Genomic DNA, 18,076 nt, shown 5'->3' on the forward strand with positions numbered 1-18,076 from the left:
GTCAATTTGGTGCAATTTGATAAAATTCATAAGGCATTATCCTTCCATCTAATTTAAATATCATGAGTTTACTCAAACCTTGTCATTTTACATAGAAAAATTAGCTTTTAGTGTAAGGGGAAAAGATATTCTGTTGACGACTTAACATCAAAATTTAGGTTAAAGTTTCTGTGCATAAGAGAAAAAAAAGAGGTTAATAGGTTAAGATTTTCTCATTTAGTGGCTTAATCAAATTGAAGCCTCAAGAAAATTTCGAGGAACTGCTTTTTATTTGTAATAATCATCCGCGGAATCCCTTGACTTGTGAAGACTATATTTAATTAATATATGTAAACCGCAAGACAATGGAGCTTTAGGACTTTTCATTATATATTTTATAATTTTCCGAGATTTTTTTATCTGAAGCATTGGAATTATTTAGCTTGCGGTTATTGAAAAAAATCCAACGGAAAAACAAGTGGCTCGCAGCAAAGAGAATATTTTACACTTTGCTGCCAGAGCTGAGCAAGTTTAAACTTCATAACTTTTTAGTTGCATCTCCGAGCCTTCCTGGTCGTTGGCTAAATTAATAAACTTCTTTCTTTTTTTTTCAAAGCAAGGCAAGGAACTGAATAGTTTAGCTTCCCAAGACAGCGTGCGCGAGAATGCCTGGCAATTTTTCTTCAAGACTCTCACCTAGCGTTCTAAGGCGGAATTCTAGGATTAATTGCCTTACCAATTTCTTTGTTTTTTTTTTTTTGCAGCAATTTCGCTTGCAATATTATATTATTCAAGATTATTGACCAAAAGGATTAGAGAGCAGGGAAATTTTTCAGAAGATCCCTAGAAATAAACTTTAAATAATACGCAATTAATACTTACAACGCTGACATTATAACTATTTAATGTCAGCAAGGATTACTCGTCATTTATTCCCGCAATATCAATTGCAATAGATAATCATTAAATATTCACGAAAAAGTTTGCATTTTTACTTTATCCGAATGATTTTGTTCATAATGGACGCTATTTTAAAGATCAGTGGTTCCAACTCTCTGTAACTATTAGCAATAATCGACATTCTCGGATCGACATTCTAAAACCGAAAAAAGTACTAAACTTACAAATGAAGAACCAATCTTTGAAAACTAGATTTCTCACTTAAGAATTCTGATTAACATAGAAGAACATTTTACAGCTTGCTGTTATGTGAGGAAATGTTCTTAATTAAATGAATCACTCATCATCGACATTTTTCAACATCAAAATTCTCAAAAGCATCGTTCGTAAAAATTTATTTCCTACGTTAAATTTTTCACAATAATTGTGACTCAGTCTCATCTTAAAATTTTTCCCTTGGAAATTTGAGAGCCCATGTGCGTATTCTTTTGCTCTTAAAAGTCGTGCAACTTGAACCTAAGTGAATTAGATGTGGTATTTGTTAAGAGGCCACAGCACCAGGGCGACGTCTGGCCACAGCACCTCTTATGGCCACAGCTCCACGGCGACGTCTGGCCACAGCACCTCTTATGGCCACAGCTCCACGGCGACGTCTGGCCACAGCACCTCTGAGGGCCACAGCTCCACGGCGGCATCCGGCCATTTGTCACAAAATGACATGCGATTCTTGGACTCATTTAATAATTATCTCATAAAACAACTTTTTTCTTTCAGTAGGTGTCATCCGTGATAGTAATGCGTGCTATTAATTATGCATAGAGACATTTAGATGATAGATAATGACGTTATGAATGATATAAAATGTTACTTTGAATGAAAGCATACAATATAACAAATGATATTCAACGACATTATTGACTTGATCAATATCGTTTCATTAATGCGAAACATTTTAATGATATTGCATACATTATGAATGACAAGAGACGACTTTATGAATGAAAAATTATGGCTCTTAAAGATTCAATTTTAAAAATTTTCGTGTAATGACCATGTTATTTTTAGAGAAATTGTACTACGAGTAACCTTCGTTACTTATTTTCGTCTGATTTAAACGGTGCCTTTAAATGCTGCCGTATTCAGAATGGCGACCAAAGACTTGCGCGGAGCCAAAGAATTTCAAACAGTTTTTTGACGCATTCCAAAATTAAGAAAAAATAAAAATATTCATCAATTTGCCGTAACTGCAATCCTTTTCTGGCATTTCAGTAAAATTTAGCGAAATGAAACTTCCAAGGTAACTTTCGTCTCTACCCGTGACTTTTCATACGGAATTTAAAATTCTAAAAGCTTCACGCGTCTAAAAACAAAAGAACTAAAGAAATAGCAAAACTTCACGTGTTTGAAAACCGCAGACGACTTAACCCCTTCATTTCACGTACATTTATCGTCGTCAATTATATTCATACTTGGTGGCTTGCGACTGAGAAGTCCCGTTAGCTACGAAAAGGTTACAGCTATAGACGTCTAATGTTTTGCTGATTACGTTACACTAAATGCAGAAAAGGACATAGCAAACTGGGAGACAAATAATAGATAGTTTCTGCTTTTTTCTCCTTTACTTCAGCGTATGTCAGAATGACACAGCGACCTTCGATATTCGGGTTTATGTGAACACTACGGCAGGAGCTTTCGTTCGATTCTGCCACTTTCTGAGCCTACTCACTCTGTTGAGCGTCTTCACACTAAACAGTGTGCAGTGGCTGTGACTAAGAGTGATAGCAAGATAATGTATCGGTTTCAACCCTAGTGGCTCGAATTTATGGGTTTTGAAATTGCTGCACATTTTTTTAAACGGGAAACTTCTTATAATAACGCATTCAGTTCCCATCCTCTTGTAATTGTAAACCGATTGTTTTTTTCTGTTCCGTCGTTCTTTTTATCGTAACTTAGGCTAAGTATTAATCCCGTTCGCGTATACTTAGATTACCATAGATGCATGTTTTTGTATGTATTCTATAGAATTTTTTTATGCTGCTGGTCTCCGCAACGTTTTCCATGAATATATGATCAATTTACTTAACATGTTTTTGCTCTCAGATTCTCGGTGAACTTTTAATTTAAGAAGGCGAATGAGAATGTCAATAAAATCAGAAATGGTTCTGTCAACTTACTGCCTTACGAGAAGAAATTATTAGTTTTCCTGTAAACGCTGCAAGTTTTGAGATAAAAATTTATAATTTCAAATTTTTCAAGTAATCAAACTCTAGAAACTAAAGTGCGCGAAAATAAATTAAATTTCCTTCACATATCTTCAAAAACTTTTTCTAAATATATTTTTTACCAGTCAGCACAACATTTCTCAAAACATCCACGCCAACCGTTGCAATTTTTTCGATTACAAACGAAGTTTGAATTTGGTTGGATCGCTAACAATTCACGCACAAACCACGGCGCTGACGAGCGTGTCTGTGAGTGAAGGTTTCTACCGCTCCGCTGCCACAACCTCACCTACCGGAAGCCTACGCCGCACTGACCTGAAATCTGAACGTCGGAGTGAACCAAACCTAACCCGGGGTAACAATGTGAAGCAAGCGTATGTGCGCTGCAAGTTGGAAGATTTCGATACGTTTAACCTGCGCATCAAAAAAAATCCGTTGATTAAAATAACCTAACCCGGGGTAACAATATGAAGCCTGCGTATGTGCGCTGCAAGTTGGAAGATTACGATACGTTTAACCTGTGCATAAAAAAATCCGTCGATTAAAATAACCAACTAGGGAATAACATAAAGCTTACGTATGTGCGAGGCAATTTGGAAGTTTACGATACGTTCAACTTGGACGTAAACACAAGCACAATCCATTGATTGTGCTTATAAGTTCCTTAAATTTTTTAACTGATATGATGGGGTAGTCGCTAAAAAATTTTTAATGATATGTAGTGAATTTATTTGGTTCTTACTTAGCTTTAAAATTCTTCATTAACAAATCTACCAAATGTGTCATGTTCTTATATGTAAAATAAGTAATAAGATACCACCGAGTAACGACAACGGTATTAATTTTAGACATGGTAATAATTGCGAATAATTATTGTTTCCACTGACGGGTTAGACAATTATCAGGAAATAATTACGTGTGAGCCATACAATGATGTGAAAAAATATAAATGAGAAGTCGACGACATTTAACAATAATCCATTACGCATCATTCAATAACATCACCGAAATAATTTCATTTCATAAATTCTTGGATAATTTCAATTCTGTTTTGCGGTTATTAGCGTCATAAATTTTTATATATTTCTCGCTTAATATAAATTATATTAGCCCAAAAAAATTGATATAAATTCATGAAGCTAAATTTGAATAATTCATTGAATAAATTTTTCATTCAAAGATTCTTGGATAATATCAATTATATTTTGCAATTAATAAAACAAATGACTATTTCATTCGTAAAATAAAAGGCTATTGGATAAGTAGAACAAATGACTATTTCATTCGTAAAATAAAAAGCTATTGGATAAGTAAAACAAATGAGTATTTCATTCGTAAAATAAAAGGCTATTGGATAAGTAGAACAAATGACTATTTCATTCGTAAAATAAAAGGCTATTGGATAAGTAGAAAAGACTATTTGATGCACAAAATAAAAGGCTATTGGATGCGCAGAACAGAAGGCTATTTGATACGTAAAATACAAGGAGGCGGATAGGTACGATATGTTAAAAAATTTCCATTCTCTTTTTCACATGAAGTAATCATTTCATTATCTAGATCAATATCCCATCATTTTTATTATTATCAGCAAGTCGCCTAAATGAAGATATTGTGTTGCGAAATTTCTAAAATCAATTAAGTATGTGTAGTCAATCAATCAATCAGTAATGTGTCCAAATGAAACGTGATAAAATATTTTTTTAATATAAATAGATTTCATTTTAGAGCAGCAAACATTTTGTGCTTTAACATAGTAAATGTCATAATAATATTCATGTAGCTTGTAATAACTCAGAGAAAACATTTCTAGACGAATTTAATCATTTACATTTTTTGCTAGTGGATTAGAACTAGAAAATCTGAAGAGCTCTCGTGCTTTCCTACACCCTGGCTTCCAGGACGAAAGTTATCCCATTGCTCAGAAGTTACCCTATGGCTAGGAATTTACCCTATGGCTTGGAAGTTACCCTATGCTTAGAAGTTACCATATGGCTTAGAAGTTACTCTATGGCATGGAAGTTACCCTATGGCTTAGAAGTTACCCTATGACTTGGAAGTTACCCTATGGCTTGGAAGTTACCCTATGGCTTGGAAGTTACCGTCTGGCTTAGAAGTTACCCTATGCTTAGAAGTTACCCTATGGCTTGGAAGTTACCCCATTGCTTAGAAGTTACCCTATGGTTTAGAAGTTACCCTATGGCTTAGAAGTTACCTCATGGCTTAGAAGTTACCCCATGGCTTGGAAGTTACCCTATATGGCTTGGAAGTTACCATAAGGCTTAGAAGTTGCTCTATGGCATGGAAGTTACCTATGCTTAGAAGTTACCCTATGGCTTGGAAGTTATCCCATTGCTTAGAAGTTACCCTATGGCTTGGAAGTTACCCTATGGCTTAGAAGTTACCTCATTTCTAACAAGTTACCCCATGATTTACATAAGATCTCGAGGTTGACGGTAAGAAACTTGCCACCATATCAGGAAATCCCCAATAACACGAGTTTTATTTTCAATCGCAACTTTCATGAGGTTTAAAAAACACGAAAAGTAAATGAATCTTTTCTTAACTACAAGTACTAAATATAATTATCTTTGAATTTTTCGTATGTAAATTTTATTTAATACGATTATTTCCTCATAATTTTCAATTCACAACAATAGCGAGAAATTCTTATATAGCGGAAAATTATCATTCACTAACATTTTCCCGTTAGTGATTCGCTCAAGAAAATCGAGTGATCAAATGTCGAACATCACAAAATTATGATGCTCAATTTGTTCGAGACCTAACCTCAACATTGATGGTGTTTATGATGGAATTCGTCAAAGATTCATTGTTATAATGGCTATATGTGTGCTAAAAATCCAACAATAATAAAACAGCCAAGTTAAAAAAATATACTTGGTGCTCATAAACGGTGGGCCTAATTTCAAACTGATGACATCAGAAACCCGAAGCTCTTCGTTTACTCTACGACATATCGCATTGATAAATGCTCAGTTTTTAGCGCATTCTCTCATTTAATGAAAAAAAGGCACTATTGTGCTCGTCATATCCGTCCGTCTGTCTGTCCGTCCGTCCGTCCGTCCGTCCGTGACCACGTTTTCGTCGACCAGAAAATAGCTTGCTGTCACTCACTTCAGTGAGTACTCAGTTATATTTTATCTTCTCTTGAAGAGAAAATGCGTGTGTAAATTTCATTTTGTACTGTAACACTTTCGATCATATTAATATCCAAATGAATGTAACGCACGACTCCAAATTACTCGCGCAGATTACGGCAAGTAATGTCACTGTAATGCAGTCGCTTCATATTGTACTGTAACACTTACAATCATATTAATATCCAAATGAATGTAACGCACGACACCAAATTACTCGCGCAGATTACGGCAAGTAATGTCACTGTAATGCAGTCGCTTCATATTGTACTGTAACACTTACAATCATATTAATATCCAAATGAATGTAACGCACGACACCAAATTACTCGCGCAGATTACGGCAAGTAATGTCACCGTAATAACTGTCGTTACAGCTTCGAGGTCACAGGCAGCGACTGTAACACGAGCTGCACTGCAGCTACGGCTGTACCTGGAGCCGATGTTACGCCGTAGCCTCCGTGACCGTAATTATGCACCATCTGTGCATGAATAAATTTATTAATAATCGATCATTCGAATAGAGGCAAGTATTATTTTTTAATTGATACTGGAACTCATTTGGTATTTTATTAATTTAAATTAGGTAAACATCATAAGTATCAAAGGCTAGCGAAAAACAGACAATCATTGGAATATACGCAAATATTTATTATTTAATTGATACTGGAACTCATTTGGTATTTTATTAATTTAAATTAGATAAACATCACAATCAGAAAATGCTGGCAAATAACAGACACTTTAACTCAAATGCTTAATTAGCTACTGCTAATTTATTTTTGCAATATTTATCGGGTGATAACCTTAAACGAATGAATTAAACAGTGAGATAATATGCACTGTTGAAATTCAACTCATGTCGTATAGTGCGAAACATCATCAGCATTTTGCTCTCTGCCGACGCAAAAATTCGCTCTTAATCCTTTAACGGTCTTATGCAGAAAAAGTACAACCATAATGAATATGCTGCGTACCGGGCACCAATGACATCAATGTGTTAATTTCTATTTTGTGCAATAATACACTTAAGGTACATTGAAGTTCATTGATCTCAACATCAGAGTAAACTCGGTAATTGTATCATATTCATGATGGAGGTTAACTCACGTTATTATTATTATTATTATTAATAATAAAAAATGATGAAATGTTTTCGATAATAATAAATAAATTAATTCTTCATTATCAGAAATGAATAATTCACATCATATCATTGCTGCTAATCACATTCCGTCTCAGGAATATCTCAAGCTCAATTTTGTTGTACTCAATAAGTACGAAGATAATCTCTTAAAATATGAGCTGATTGGACCACATTATTATTCTCTGTACTTATTAAACCTATGGCTTAGAAGTTACCTCATTTCTAACAAGTTACCCCATGATTTACATAAGATCTCGAGGTTGACGGTAAGAAACTTGCCGCCCTATGAAAATTCCCAATAACACGAGTTTTATTTTCAATCGTATCTTTCATGAGGGTCAAAAGGCAAGAAAAGCGAATGAATCTTTTCTTGACTAAAAATAAGTAAAATTAGAAACTAAATGTAAATTATCTTTGAATTATATCGGATTTAAATATTATTTAATACGAGTATTTCATCATAATTTTAAATTCAAAACAATAGCGAAAAATTCTCATTTAGTGAAAAAATTATCATTCACTAACATTTTCCCGTTAGTGATTCGCTTAGGAAAATCAAATGTTCAAATGTCGAACATCACAAAATGATGATGTTCAATTTGTTCGAGAGAGCCTTAACATTGATGGTTTCCATGATGGAATTCGTCATAGATTCATCGGTACAGTGGCTATATGTGTGCTAAAAATCCTATCGGTAGTAAAATAGCCATGTTAAAAAATATATACCTGATACTCACACATACATAAATTTAAGAGGGTCTGCCTAATTTCAGACTGAAAGTATCAGAAACCCAAAGCTCTTCGTTTGTTCTACGACATATCGCATTGATAAATGATCCTTTTTTTCTTCACTTGAAGAGTTAATGAGTGTGCAAATTTCATATCGTACCGTAGCACTTTCGATCATAATAATTTCCAAATGAATGTAATGCACGACTCCAAATTACTTGTGCAGATATAGCATGTAATGTCACAATAATACAGCTGCTTCATATTATACCGTAACACTTTCGATCATATTAATATCCAAATGAATGTAACGCACGACTTCAAATTACTCGCGCAGATTACGGCAAGTAATGTCACTGTAATAACTTTCGTTACAGCTTCGAGGTCACAGGCAGCGACTGTAACACGAGCTGCACTGCAGCTACGGCTGTACCTGGAGCCGATGTTACTCCGTAGCCTCCGTGACCGTAATTATGCACCATCTGTGCATGAATAAATTTATTACTAATCCTTCATTAGAATATACGCAAATATTTATTATTTAAGTGAGATTGGAACTCATTTGGTAATTTTTTAATTTAAATTAGATAAACATCATAAGTATCAAAGGCTAGCGAAAAACAGACAATCATTGGAATATACGCAAATATTTATTATTTAATTGATACTGGAACTCATTTGGTATTTTATTAATTTAAATTAGATAAACATCACAATCAGAAAATGCTGGCAAATAACAGANTCTCGCACGATCTGAACACAAAACACTTCAAACTACCGAGAAAATACGAAAAAGCGTTTTCCCTGAAGAAGAATCTGCAAGTTTTAAGGAAAAGATTGAGTTCTTTATTCCGCAAGAATTGCCAGTTTTCGTTCCGGGAATTTACGGCGATTTTGCAAATGTTCACTTAACGGGAGAAACGGACATATAGGAAAGAATCGATGCAAGTTTTTTGACGATGGAAAATCACTTGTTACGTATAAAGAAAATTCGCTAACTTGATTATAACCTCTTGAGAAATTCAATCGATTTTAATTTGATTTTCAATTGAATTCTGAAACCGTATTCAGTCTGAATAAATGTCCACGAATAGAATTGGGAAATAGTTTCCAAAATTATTTTTTAGATGAAAATGCAGTGGAACTTTGAATAACATGAGACATGTTGATGACAAATTTAAAAATGCAGGAAATAAGAGTTTTTATTGAAGTTAACTTATTGAATGAAATGACTCCGCAATTTAAACACCAATATTGTGCCAATTGTCCTTCAGATTAATTGTTTTCGTATGGCAGTTGATCACCCGAAATAATTTGAATTGGGAGATTTTCATTCGATACAAATTTGTAAATTTTGACTTGGATTCGAATGATACATTAAACAATGTCCGTAACTGCATAGCATTATAAATTTTGCATGAAAAACGCTGGCTAATTTTAAAAACTACGGAAAATTTTTTTATCGCTACTGTACTTCTTTCAAAACGAACATCCGATTTAAGTGGGATGCATCAAGTAAGTCATATTAATCATGTAATATAGATTACATATTTAAAGCTCGAATTAATTCAGTTTTTGATGTTAATTTGATGCGGATTTAGATAGAAATTCAGTTGCAGTTTCTGTATAGCAAAACAATCGCCATGAAAACAACGAAGAGCAAAACGAACTTCATGCGAACAAAGTTATTTTTCTTTAATTTCTGGCTTTTTTATATTAAAAAAATTAAAAATGCTTCTGATTTTTCCTTTTTCACTGTCCCCGAGCATCAAAAATTATTTTCTTACATTCATTAGCAAATTGATCTGTATAAAAATAGACTTTTATTGACATTCCATCATGAGTTCAACAGAGCATGAAACAAATTTTGTCGGCGCTGCAACGGCAATTCACGAGACCATCAAACAAATGTTGACATTGCATCGCCAAAGTCACCTGAGCATCACGCAGGCTCGGCATGAGCCGGAGACAGCGTTCCCAGATGGACTTGGAATCATGTACATCGATCTCGGTGTTGTAGGAGTCAAACTGACGACATCCGCCTAGAGTCACGTATTCGGGTCCAGGTAAGATGTAAGTATCGTAATCGGAGTAAAAACCTTCTGTTATCCAAGGTGCTTTGACCTGCACAAAAATCACGAAGAGATTAGAAATTGTTATATGAAACGATTTGGGGATTCTGCTGTAATCGAATAATTTTGGGGCTTCGATTTGGGGATTCTGGGGATTGACGATTTGGGGATTCTGCCCTCAGAGTTGTTTTTAAATGAAAATATTGTCATAGTGTTTTGAATATATGTGTGTCCTATCTATAATTTTTGAGAGCTTTGCTCCTCCGAAGCCACTGAAAATTATTGATGGAAATAATAGGTGTGACGACTTAAATCTTCATGCATTGTATTCGTCACATTCTATATAATTTATTTATTTCAACATTATCAACATAAATACCTCATGCCAGGATTCACTAAATTGAACGATGAAATACCAATTCATTTCTTGGACTAAGGTGAGTTTGGGAAGCACTGAATTAATATATTTGGAATGAAACTGGCCATTCGTTGAAGCAAAATATCTCCGATTCGTCATCTCACTTTTCCTTATATGAGAAAATCTTGTCTCATATATTTTCTCTTCTTTTCCCCACTTTGGTAATGCATCTGAGACTATGGCTAAAGAATTGAAAGTTTTATTCACTAAATACCTTCCGAATGTTAATCTGCTAGTAGTGTTGGTGAATAATTTTAGAATTGTCTTCTTCAAGTATAAAGATGCTTTCCCTCTTTTTAAGCGTTCGTCCCTAGTTTATAGATGCATTTGTGTGCAGTGCGCATCAGCGTACGTCGGTATGACTCTCGCAATTTTTATACGAGGCTGGCGGAGCATAAAGGGCTGAAATTACAGAACGGGAACCCTGCTTGCGCATCCTCCTCATTCAGCTGTGCGCGTCCATGCCGAGAAGTGCAATGCCCCGGTGCCCAATAATTATTTAGAGTTCTAGCTTACACGACCCGGGTTTTCTGACCTACGAATTTTAGAATCCCCCAGAAAATATAAACCCCTAGAATATTTTCAAACAAAAATCTAGTTTGAATGTCGCCTTCGGCTCCTATCTCCTTGAAATTTTAAATGGATAGACCTGTCCACTCATGTCTATTCATTTTTTCTTATGTCGACTTAGGGTTGTATCTTCAATGTGAATTTTAGTTTTCTAATTGATTTTGCTTGTCCTATAGGATTCTTTCTGAACTGACGATGGAGCTGAACTCCGAAACTTTTTCTTATGTAAAGAAATGTAAAATTTTCTGCCTACTTTATTTGCCTTTAAATTCTTATTTATTCATCATCTCACCTTATAGACCTGACCTCGGATAGGTGTGATGGTCGAGTCACCACACATATCACCGGCCACCAGCCCACAGCAGTTCACCACAACATCAAAATGTGGGGCGAGCTCATTGAAAGAAGCCACGCGCTGCTTGATGATCTTGCCTCCACGATCTCTAAACCTGCACCATTTATTTATTTAATATAATTATATCGTAATATATATAATTATCTATGTATATTACATAATCTAATTAAGGTATAATCGTACCTTGAGCAGCTATTTATTAATGCAAACCTAGCAAGCATTTGTCAAAGAGCACATTCGTTTTATTTTCGGCAAAGAATTATCGTTCTTCACTACGAGAGCAACGAAGAGACATATATTGAGGAAATTTAAATATATATGTACTTAAAACTCCCTCACACTCGACTCCAAGCTCCTCTTCCTAACCGCTAAAACCAGATATTACTTCCCTAAACTACATCCTTGAACCAACCAAACATTATTACCATGACATATATGCTCTGGTCTAATTTAAATTTTATTTAGCACGAAATGATGCGGTGCCACTGCCCAACTATTCTTTTTTAGCGCATTTTCTCATTTATGGAAAAAAGGCGCTATTGTACTCGTCATGTCCGTCCGTCCATCTTTCTGTCCTTCGATGACTTCACGTTTTCGTCGACGAGAAAATGCGCTTTCTGTCACTCACTGCAGTGAATACTGAGTTATATTTTTTTCATAAACGTCATGGAATGAATTGAACGGCAAAATTTTTACCAAAATTAATAACAAATATATCAGTAGCGTGTCGCTAACTTGGCCATGAGGTAAGGCAGGAACTTGCTGCAGTCTGTCAGCATGGTGGTGAAGCGACAGCCATATATGTAGGGACCTCCCTGAAACTGCCCCAGTTCTTCTGAAGTCATGAAACGGTAATCGGGCAAGAGCCCCTCCAAAAACGCGTTCTGTGTAACAGGGAAGATTACAATAAAAAATATAACTCAGTACTCACTGTAGTGAGTGACAGAGAGCGTATTTTCTCGTCGACGAAAACGTGAAGTCACGGACAGACGGACGGACATGACGAGCACAACAGGGCCTTTTTTCCATGGGAAAATGCGCTAAAAAAGAAATTTAAACTTAACCAGTGTAAATATTAATCGTTTTTTTTGCGTAACTTTGGCTCTTCTCCTAAATCCTCCTCCGATAAATGAATGAACTACTTGTTTCTTGAAGTCGACGGTAACCCAAATTAATTTATTAAAATATGTTAATATATTGGGGAATCAGGAGATGGAATGATGGAAATATGACATTTCACGATTAGATAAATGAATTCCGTTTCCCCTTTTAACCCTAAAATTAGCTCAAAAAATTAAAAAATTCTAAAATTTATAGAAATATAATCGTTATTAAAATAAAAGTTTTATTTAACAGTAAATGGCGTGGCATGAAACCTTGACTATTTTCTCGTGTTCAGTGGAGAGCACAGTCACTGCGAGGCTCTTGATGCCTGCTGCCTCGGCCTCTGGAGAATCAAGAATTTCTTTGTAGTAATCGTACGAATCTCGTAGCCATCGCCTGGAAAAAACATTCAAATATATACGTAATCTTATAATAATCTACACATATAATATATATATACTTATATATAATATATCCCGCGTCAGTCGTTAGGCAGATCAGCTGAACGACGAAGAATTGCTGCAGGAATTACGCAAATTACAGCGTAGAAGAAATGCCATCAGCAATTATTTATTAATGCGACATTTTTACTGTTTATTTAAATCACCTTCATCATGATGCTGACATTTTTAACGAGAAAGTTCGATTATTTGATCAAATCCACCAGTGATTCCATCAAAAAGACATTTACATTATGTTTAATTATTTGACTTATAATCATTGTAAGCCGATCACTTAAGCGAGAATATAAAATTGGATTATTTGCACCAATCTTGGGCGTGATAATATCACAAACATGTTCAATTCTAGTTAATTAAATCAGCTTAATTGTAAAGCTATCGTCTCAAATGATAAATTAAAGTTTGATTATTTGGAATAATCCTGCCTGAGATTTCAGCATGAAAAAAAATAAATTCAAGTTAGATCCCTTGGATCATCATCAAAAAGTTCTTGATATCAGATTTTTAAATCAATGTCACTGCATTTCCATCAAAGACGTATATTAAAGCTTATATCAGTTAGACCATCTTCATGGTAAGTTAATTAATATATTCAACAATAAATTAACTTTGATTCATTTGGACAAACTCCAGTTAGTGATACACGCGTTTGTCGGCAGTTCAAAGACGACTTTCATGAACGACTTTCATGAACGACTTTCATGAACAACTTTCATGGACAACTTTCATGAACAACTTTCATGAACAACTTTCATGGACAATTTCATGGACAACTTTCATGAACAACTTTCATGAACAACTTTCATGGACAACTTTCATGAACAACTTTCATGACATAGACCACTTTCATCGACAACTTTCATGGACCACTTTCATGCACAACTTTCATGGACAACTTTCATGAACAACTTTCGTGGACAACTTTCATGGACAACTTTCATGGACAACTTTCATGAACAACTATCATGAACCACTTTCATGAACCACTTTCATGGGCCACTTTCATGCACAACTTTCATGAACAACTTTCATGAACCACTTTCATGAACCACTTTCATGGGCCACTTTCATGGACAACTTTCATGAACAACTTTCATGGACAACTTTCATGAACAACTTTCATGGACAACTTTCATGAACAACTTTCATGAACCACTTTCATGAACCACTTTCATGGGCCACTTTCATGGACAACTTTCATGAAAAACTTTCATGGACAACTTTCATGAACAACTTTCATGGACAACTTTCATGAACAACTTTCATGGACAACTTTCATGAACAACTTTGATGAACAACTTTCATGGACAACTTTTATGAACGACTTTCATGGACAACTTTCATGGACAACTTTCATGGACAACTTTCATGGACAACTTTCATGGACAACTTTCATGGACCACTTTCATGGACGACTTTCATGAACAACTTTCATGAACAACTTTCATAGACAACTTTCATGAACAACTCACGAAGCAGTTTCATGGTTTGGCCCGCGAAAGTTATTGCTGCTCGGACGGAAGACTCCTGCGGCGCCGTTGCTGAGAGTCTCAGCCGTGAACTTGTCTGCTATCAGAGTCACCTTTAGAAGGGAATAAAATATTTCAGAAAATTAACTGCTAACAGCTTTTTATTTCCTATCATAAAAGAACAAATGTACATGAATTTAAAACAAAATAAAGGAGTTAGCACATGTGTGTTTTGGTCTAGACTCTAGAATGTGCAGAAAATAAAGGAGTTTTTTTCAGAAAATAAAGGAGTGTTTTGGTCTAGATTGTGGTGGGTGCGCTCAACTTTCTTTAGACAATATCTCATTTATCTATGATTTGAAATGACACGTATTTTGATCAAAAAATTAATTGCATGATATGTTTGTCTTTGAGCTGATGGATACATTTTTTTCTTAACTTATGACGTCTCAGTAGAAATGACACGTGTGAACTACTTCCAGTTATGTAAGAAAATTTACCATTTCTTAGGTTTAATTACGAATACTTAATATCAAAGGCCGCAATAAAAATTTCATCATTTTTAATGGATGTGAGATATCTGTCGGTACGTTTAAGTTCAAAGCGTCTAGAAATGTACATTCGATCTCTTTATCATTTAATAGTGAAAATCGTTACTATATAAAATGACGTTGAAAAATTGTAATTGTAAATGACGTTGAAAAATTACCTACATACATATGTATTCTCATTTCAAATTACCCCAAAAAAAATAGCAAATCTTGTACATTAAACCCTTTGATGTTGACTGCAGAAAGCTGTATCTAATATACAAATAAGATTTGAATCGTGTTCTAATACTGAAGAATGAGGAAGAATAATAAAAGGCATTAAATATGCCCTTCCAACATTTAATGCGATTTTCACTTGGGATGTTTAATCAATTTCCAACAGACCGCTCTCAACTTTCAATTATCATCTTATGGAAATGATGCTGCATTATTGTATGGTAACTACTGGACATATTGTTAGGGATTACAGTAGGGTTCGTTAAATTTGTCTTTCCGTTTTGATTCACCACCGATGACTTCGCAAATGAATGTTTACTTATTTGTCATTGCTATGTGATCCACCACGGAGCGCGGGTCCGAACCTAGGACACAACTAGGAATTAATAGGCAAGGGCTAGAAAGAAACACGGTTTATAGTTTGTAATTTGTTTTCTTGGAGTTATCGTTCATTTGTTATTATTGTTCTTTATTTATCACATTTTTGTTCATCTTTTATTGTCGATCATTGGCCAAGTTTCTGGGGTCAAAGAAAGCCTATTTATTGATTAGTCCCCAACAATATTATTTTACGATATGCAATGTCCTGATTACATCGTGCAACTCAAAATGATTATCAAAGTGCGTTCTACTGTGCAAAGCATGTTCAGTGATGGTGACTATTGGATCATATTTTCAAGTTGTGGGTGAGGCAACATCGTATCATACAAAAAATATTGTTCAGACAGAATTTTGAATTTTTTACTACATGACATAAAACGATCTAGCGTTTACACCAGTGAAACCATCGGCATCGAACTGTGTAGTTTTCCGAACACTAGATTATTTGCAGTACCCGCGTAATTTACGCATAGTCTTCCTTTCCCCACCAGTGTCAAACAGCCTTAATGATATACTGAACTATTTTTCTAAAATATTTAGTTCGTTTTTAAGAACATTATACCTGAAAACATTGCGGATGTTAAAAATATTTACCTAACATCTTGTGTTACCTACTCATCTCAAAAATTAATCAATCCTACATTATTTTTCACTTTTCATCTTAAATTATACTGAGGTGGATAGATTAAAATCCACTTAATAGCAGCACTTTAGTAATTTATATATTAAAAAATTTGTTAATTAAATGGGCCCAAGACGCCGCCTAATTATGGTGCTGCAATGCGGAACAAAAATCTGCGCTCTGCACTGCAATTGTCATCTGCTCGATGAATTTTACTTGACATTATCTTTTCCAGCAGTTTTTTTTATCAGAATATTCAACATATTTCATGTACAAAACGAACTAAAAAATATTCTCAGTTACAGAAACTTGACATGTTTCAAATATGACATCACTGTTGGTCCTTTGGTACAAAAAGTTTTGAATTTTACTCAATTTTGCAGATGTTTTAAAATCCCACGTGAAAGAAGGAACAGAACAACGTCTGCATTGTTTATGAAGAAAATTTGTTAAATACGCAAGCAAGTTTCATTATCTACTGAAAGTATCTACATTTATTTCAAAAATTTATTAAATACGCTAGCAAGTTTCATTATCTACTGAAAGTATCTATATTTAGTTCATCACTCCTTACCTCCACATGTGGTGCCACTTGTTGCAGCTGCGTGGCTGTGGTGAGACCCACAACAAAGCGTTACTTTGTCTTATTTATTTTCTCCTATTCTTATTACTTAGACGTAAGATGCACCAGTTCTTATTGATAACAATTTTAGAAATGACTGTAATAACAAGGAACCGGTTATTCTCGCAAAATAATTCCTGCCATTTGAGCATGGAGTGTTAATTATTATTATATATTTAGCATTTCATGTATTCTCTTTTCTCTTTCTAATAGAAATGAGTAGACATGAGAACCATTCAAAGTCAGTTCTGATTAAATCACAGCATTAAAGTCATAATTCTTATTTAAAAGTGTAGCAAATAATTCAGCCAATAAATATTTTGAATATATATCTTTAACGTGATCCTCTTTACAAAATGCAAACCTAATCTCTATGTCACTGTCATTAAGTACGTCTCCTAATTACTAATAGAAAACTCCAAATTAACATTAGTTTTTGATTTATCAACGTTTGTAACCCATTGAATGCACGTATGACGTTCTTCGGTGGGATGATGAAATATATTTAGTCTATTAATTGCTTTCCACTAGTCGCCCGTTCTTTATTTGAAAGTAAAATAAAAAAATGGCCTGATTGCAATCACCCGTCCCAGGCTAATTGGAAAAGCCTATCCAAAGCTTATCCTGATAACAAATCTAGCGCAGATAAATTCTTGTCCGTCATTTCAAGCAAAACCTCACCTCCATTAGCATGTAATTTTTATATCAGTTAATTCTATGTAGTTCATTAAAAACGAAGCGTTGTATTGTGATAATATAAAATGACAATTCAATGAAACGCAAAAATACTTCATTGTTCTGCTGTTTGGTAAGTTTACATAGCAGTAATCATGCAATTAGCAGTTATTAAACGAGAAGTTTTGCTATTATTTCATTTTTTCCATTATGAACAAGAGTTGCTCAGAATCTTTATGAATTTACACTGGGTTCTCATATTGATTCAATAATATTTGTATAAATTTTAACATCCCTGATGCTGGGAAGGCACCCCTCCTCAGCACCGTTAATCACCACAATGCTGCCTTTGCCTCATGCCTATATTCAAACGCAACTATTCCACTACACCATTCAATCACACGACAAATTATTTCAATTTA

General features: G+C 34.6%; 1 protein-coding gene across 1 annotated transcript; it reads right to left on the reverse strand.

The window, feature by feature from the left end:
- Positions 1–8,118: 8,118 nt before the first annotated feature.
- On the reverse strand, positions 8,119–16,988 carry LOC108680991 (D-aspartate oxidase; the record flags this gene model as incomplete). The annotated part of the gene is made up of 8 exons (XM_018169925.2): positions 8,119–8,620; positions 8,889–8,891; positions 10,074–10,262; positions 11,491–11,647; positions 12,289–12,437; positions 12,930–13,053; positions 14,591–14,700; positions 16,932–16,988. Coding segments are annotated over 8 exons (900 nt in total), but the record flags the coding sequence as incomplete, so codon positions are not given.
- Between the last annotated feature and the right edge of the window lie 1,088 nt (positions 16,989–18,076).

The sequence above is a fragment of the Hyalella azteca genome, unplaced genomic scaffold, assembly GCF_000764305.2.
Source record: "Hyalella azteca isolate HAZT.00-mixed unplaced genomic scaffold, Hazt_2.0.2 contig8627, whole genome shotgun sequence".
Taxonomy (NCBI): Eukaryota; Metazoa; Arthropoda; class Malacostraca; order Amphipoda; family Hyalellidae; genus Hyalella; species Hyalella azteca.